The sequence below is a fragment of the Benincasa hispida genome, chromosome 10 (assembly GCF_027475165.1).
Source record: "Benincasa hispida cultivar pf3 chromosome 10, pf3_genome.v1.1, whole genome shotgun sequence".
NCBI classification, from domain to species: domain Eukaryota; kingdom Viridiplantae; phylum Streptophyta; class Magnoliopsida; order Cucurbitales; family Cucurbitaceae; genus Benincasa; species Benincasa hispida.
In genome coordinates this window covers 18,453,207-18,459,144 of record NC_143487.1, presented here as the reverse complement: position 1 = coordinate 18,459,144, position 5,938 = coordinate 18,453,207, and the positions used below count along the sequence as shown (strand labels likewise).

Genomic DNA, 5,938 nt, shown 5'->3' with positions numbered 1-5,938 from the left:
AACAACAATAATAAAAAAAACATTTGAGGAAAAAAATCATTTTTAAATAAATCCAATTTTTCTATAAAAACACATTCAGTTGATTAATAATTTAAAGTATGTTTTATTTAATTGCTTGGATGACTTTAAACTCCATTATTAGAAAATGACTTGAAGTGATTGATAAAATATTTTAAAACTACATAGTAAGAAAAGAAAAACTACATTTTTGTAATTAATAGAAATTATAGAATCAACTTTAAACATAAGATATAAAAACATTTTTATAAAATGTGGTTAAACAATAACGAATTTCAACCTAAACCATGAAAAAAACTAAAGTTTGACGATAAGTGAGATGGAAGATTTGAAACCTTTTAATTGAGTTGGTTTATGTGACACTATTTTGAGGGCTTGTTTTATAAGAAAACCAACTTCAATTACTATAAGAAACATATATCACATGAAAGGAAAACACTCTTATATAAAAAATGATGAAATAAACAAATAATATTTGGCTTTTATTATTATTATTTTTTAAATTTAAAATTGATAAAGGATAAAATAGTACAAATGGGCCCAATTCCTAGTGGGCTTGAATGGTTAGTTGTAGGGCCCAATAAACTCTAATCTTTCGATAAGGAAAAGTGTGGGCCCAAATGAGAGGATCCAATACGCTGAGAATCTTCGTCGTCTCGCCAATACCACAACTGCAGAATAGAAATGGGTCCTTTTTCCACTTTTTTTTTAATATTAAAAAATAATTTTTCTAGAATTTTATTTTCATTTTTTTTTTCTCAAATTCGGATTCGGATTCTCTGCTTTTCCTTTATTTTCCTTTTCCTTTTCATTACTTATTTTTTAAAATAAAAAATATGTGAATAGATACCTTTCTCTAAAAGTAAACTATAATTTAATCTAATTCAACTTACATTAAACATGTACTATTTAATTATAAGATTGGATTTTTGTTAAGAAGAAAAAGATAAAAATTGCAATTAAAATTTTTTTTAGATATATCTTGAAACTTAATGTAAATATTATATCAACTAATAACATACATATTTCGTCATGTTTTTTTTTTTTACTAAATGATTTATAAAATTTATAACTGTGATTGAGATTATTTTTCATGCAAAATTTATTTGCAAAATCTCTAACATATTAAATGGAAATTATGTTCATCCCAAGTTTAGTTTTAAATAAATGAATGATGAGGTAAATTAGTTGTGAAAAAAAGAAAATATAAATTTAACCTTAAATTTGCCCGATTATACATTTTCGACTTTAAACTTCTCATTTCATCAAATTGAACCATAAATTTAAATAAATAGTTCAATTTTTGGCTCTCGAATTTGTTTGTACTAATTTATTGACTAATTTATAGACTTTTAACAAAAATGAGTTTATTCAATACCATCGATCAGTTCAAAAATTTTATCGACACCATTGAACATGCACAAACTATGTGAGATTATATTAAAAATTTCTATAAGAAAACTCCATATTTGGATGTGCACAAAAGCAATTAATTCTCTAACTTCATAATATTGCACAAAAAAATACATCTAAGCGTGATAGTTGCTAAGTATAAGTCATCATTACGTTTATACACAAAAAAATATTGTTAACTTTGATACATAATTAAAAAAAAAAAAACGATGGCAGGTCATCACTCAAAAGTAGTTCAAACCGAAAGGTGGACCAAACTTATTTTTTTGAGTAGGTAAAAGATTCATCGAGAGATTTCTTATTTTATTTTCTAACTCAATTTTATAAATGACTTTTTTTTTTTCACATACACACAATTTTTTTTTGTTTTAAACTTTGACGAGACCCATGAAACTGGTTATATATTATGACATGTTTAAATTGACTAAGAAAAATATTTTTTGAAAAGTCATTTTCATCTAATCATTTTTTCATAAAAACTTGTTTAAAATTAAAAGCACTCATGTATTTGGTTATATTTTCTCAAAAGTATTTTTATACACAAGTTTATTATAAAAGAATATTAAACACTATGAACTAATCGTCGAAGTTGGTCGTTGGAGGTAAATTGCATAGGTGATGTCGGAGGCATTCACTGGAGTTGGCCACCAAAAATAGTCATTGAAGGTAGTTGTTAGAGGTAGATGTAATTTTCTAATAGCCTATTTTTTTAACAAACACTGGGTAAACTATTATAGTCCGTTTAACCGTTTTGAATGGGTGCCTAAACATCCATTTGGAGTTGAAAAGGGCGAAAATAAAATAAAATAAAATAAAAAAGTTGAAGGGGGTAATTTGGTAAAATATGAAGGCATTTATCTTAAATATAAAAGCAGGCGGGAATGAGAGTATTAGTAGTAGAGGCATTTAGCCCAAATTTCTTTAGGCTTTCAATTCTCCATTCGTTATCTTCGTCAATTTATTCTCTCGCTCTGTTACAAAGAACGTCGGAAGAAAAGGAAAAGCGATGCAGATCTTTGTCAAAACCCTAACTGGGAAGACGATCACGCTCGAAGTTGAGAGCAGTGATACCATCGATAACGTCAAAGCCAAGATCCAGGTCTTTATTTTCTGATTTCCTTCTGTTCTATTACCTTTTCAATTAATTCATTTCTCCCGCAAGTTATTTTGGTGTAGGCTGTTGAATTTTGCTTCTTCTTTGGCCCTGGTTTATGTTTATGGCTTTTGATTTATGTTTAGTCTGATTACTTGGAGATTCCTTCGCCGTTTGGAAGTTCTTGCTTTATCTATGTCTTAGTCGTAGAGGAGATGCTATGGAAACTCTGATTTTTTCATCAGTTCTCACTAATATGTGTTTACTATGGATTTTGTGTCATTGCATGAACCAATGGACGAAGGATCAAGAAATTAGCGTTAGTGATTTCATTTTTCTTGATTTGTTGCGTTTCGCAGACATGTTAAGTTGGACTGTTGGTGTAGGTTTTCTTTTTAAAATCATGTTTGCGGTGTTTAAGTTTATGCTTATTGTTATCGTATGTTTGTTTATCATATTTTAGCTTCTTCCATGGCTTGATTTTGTTTTCAGGTGTATTTTTATATTCTTGCCACTTCACTTTATCAATAAAATTATTTTGCAAGCATAAACTGATGTGGCAATTTGATTCCAGCGGGCCTTTTTTGTTAATAATATTATTTTGAATTTTGAAATGCGTATTTCTTCTAGCTTCAAACAGGGGAGGTTAGGCCATTGGTTTTATTGGTTTGTTTTTATGCAGGACAAGGAAGGTATTCCTCCCGATCAGCAGAGACTAATTTTTGCTGGTAAGCAATTGGAAGATGGTCGAACGCTTGCAGATTATAACATTCAAAAGGAGTCAACCCTTCACTTGGTCTTGAGGCTTAGGGGTGGGACTATGATTAAGGTCAAGACTCTGACCGGGAAGGAAATTGAGATTGACATTGAGCCAACTGACACAATTGATCGTATCAAGGAGCGGGTTGAGGAGAAAGAAGGGATTCCCCCTGTACAGCAAAGGTATTCATTTACCTTCTTCACCAATTACCTGAACTACAATGACTATATCTTTCTTTACGCATATGTGTATGTTTGTAACTTGTTTAATCTCCCTCAAATATGTCATTGTGCCTCTCTATTTAAGAATGCAATCTGGTGTGGAGCTTGCCTATACTTAGCACAGGATTCATTAGCACTTGATTGGAAAGAAATAATAAAGTTGGTGGATTTTAGATTCCAACATTTGTTTCATACTTAAGTTTTATTTAAAAATGTCCTGACATAAAACAAACAATTTAAGGACATATCTATTGCTAATTTGAGAAGAGTTTAGTGGATTAGATATCTATTTCCCTTTCCTAAGGTCGAAGGATCCATCTCTTAAAAATAGAAGACAGGACATGCCTATTAAGTATTTTGTATGTATGTTGTATTTTGACATGCTTCAGGTATTTGAAGTTTTATTCTCAATATTGAAATGTACATTTATAATAAGATATAAAGGAAGATGTAAGATTTACAATACTCTACCCAGCTAGGTAATGTCTTATAATGAAGGTTTATAAAAGAAACCTAAGAGCAACCAGCATATTTTCCAATAACCTTAAAATCACTTGAGAAATGGGAATTCAAAGCAAAAATTTCATGTAAAATAGTTTTTTTTTTTAAATTGTTTTCCTTTTCAATCCCATCTTCATGTAAAATAGTATTGAAGCTGTTGATTCAGGATCCTGATATAGACTGACAGACTTTTGTTAGTTTCACATAGTTGGAAAACCGACTCCATTGTTCAAGTTCAATTATCTGAATTTAAAATGTAAGTAATTGATTTCCGAAGGTCTAATGCAGTAATGCATAGGTGCCTAACAATCGATAGTTTGCTAGACTTGTATCAAGTTACTTAAGTTTAAGTGTCCATGATTTGTAGGCTTTCCCTAGTTGGCTTCCATGTAATGGGAATTAGCGAGTCAACAATTCTGAATTCCATCAAAATTATTTCTTCTATTTCATGTGGTTGGTCATCTATGAACTGTAAAGGAGATTTGTTATTGATTAACCAGGTTAGCAGGATTTGTTATCACTCGAATTCACTGTGCTTATTTTAACGAATTCTATTGTACTCTGCTTTTTGCAGGCTCATTTATGCTGGTAAACAGCTTGGTGATGACAAAACGGCTAAAGACTATAACATTGAGGGTGGTTCTGTTCTCCATCTAGTGCTTGCCCTGAGGGGTGGTTATCTGTGAAAGCATTTTATCTGTCACCTACTGAAATTCTGAATTTTCAGTTTTTATTTTGTTGGTGCTGGATGAATGCATGAGCGGCATCTTGCATGTGTGTGGATAAATGGAAAAGTATTTGAGCCCAAACTTTTATCAATTACTCTGTAATAGAGATTTCATCTCCTGTGTATCTCCATCTCTTTTCAAGTTCAACATTAAGCCATTTGGTTTGTGTGGAAGGAGTTTGTAAAATTTAGTCCCAAAGTTTATCAATTTTTATTGGGGGAATGGAGCTCAATTATCATTATTATATGGTTATACTTTATTTTCATGAATCCTCTCCTGTTTATGACCAGGGCTTGTATCACTGGCACAAAGTGTTTGGATGTTCTTCGCCAGGTGCGTTTCATGCTCTTTCTTTCTTCTTATTATAGTGGCCCATGTGGATTGTTTGCTAATATTTCTCTTTTCATTTTTTTTTTTGAGAAACATGGGTCTGTGTTGAAATTATTAAAACAACTCAGCGTGTTTTTGTAACTATTTGGTTTTTTTAAAATTAAGCATTTTTTTTAATTTATTACCATGACTCATCTTTTAAGTAAAAACCATCATGAGTTGACTTAGTGGTAAATCATTTTTGATGAAGGGTTAAGAGGTTATGGGTTTAATTCAAGGTGGTCCACCTACCTAGATTTTAATATCTTATGGATATTCTTGACATCTAAATATTGTAGGATTATTGTAGGATTAGGTAGATTGTCAAAAAAAAAAAAAAAAAAATCTTTCTTTAGGTGAAATAGTCGAATTCTTAGTCAATTTTAAAAAACAAAAACAATATATATAGATATTTTTTTTTTAGTTTTCAAAACTTAGCTTGATTTTTTAAAATATTAGTAGAAAGTAAATAATAAAGTAAAAAGATTTAGAGGCAGAAGAGATGTTTATATGCTTAATTTTAAAAATTAAAAACCATAATTACCAAATGAGCCTTAAATTATATATATATATAAATAAATCTAACGTTTTAGAGAAACAATTTTTCCGAGGAGATAACACGAGAATGATAAAATTTGTCTTGGAATGGACTAGCATTATATAAGTTGATTGAATATGTTTTAGTAGAACCTTAGGGAATTTATATTTTTGGTCAAGTTTTGGGTTTAGTTTTTATTTTGTTGCTATATTACAACTTGTAGGGTTTCAAGTTTGCTTTCTTATTGGTCTCAAGTTTCAAAATGGTATATTTTTATTTTTGAGTTTTGTTTTAATC

The 5,938-nt window shown here is 29.9% G+C and overlaps 1 protein-coding gene across 1 annotated transcript; it reads left to right on the top strand.

The window, feature by feature from the left end:
* Nucleotides 1-2,319: 2,319 nt before the first annotated feature.
* On the top strand, nucleotides 2,320-5,003 carry LOC120087631 (ubiquitin-NEDD8-like protein RUB1). The gene is made up of 3 exons (XM_039044470.2): nucleotides 2,320-2,530; nucleotides 3,207-3,466; nucleotides 4,581-5,003. Exons 1-3 carry the CDS (start codon nucleotides 2,438-2,440, stop codon nucleotides 4,690-4,692), a joined length of 465 nt encoding a protein of 154 aa, XP_038900398.1. The 5' UTR covers nucleotides 2,320-2,437; the 3' UTR covers nucleotides 4,693-5,003.
* Nucleotides 5,004-5,938: the final 935 nt, after the last annotated feature.

Excerpts from the sequence above, each read along its gene's own strand:
- LOC120087631 (XM_039044470.2), top strand. The coding sequence starts at position 2,438 with ATGCAGATCTTTGTCAAAACCCTAACTGGGAAGACGATCACGCTCGAA. Across the intron at positions 2,531-3,206 it reads ACGTCAAAGCCAAGATCCAG|GACAAGGAAGGTATTCCTCC; the intron begins GTCTTTATTTTC and ends GTTTTTATGCAG. Across the intron at positions 3,467-4,580 it reads ATTCCCCCTGTACAGCAAAG|GCTCATTTATGCTGGTAAAC; the intron begins GTATTCATTTAC and ends TGCTTTTTGCAG.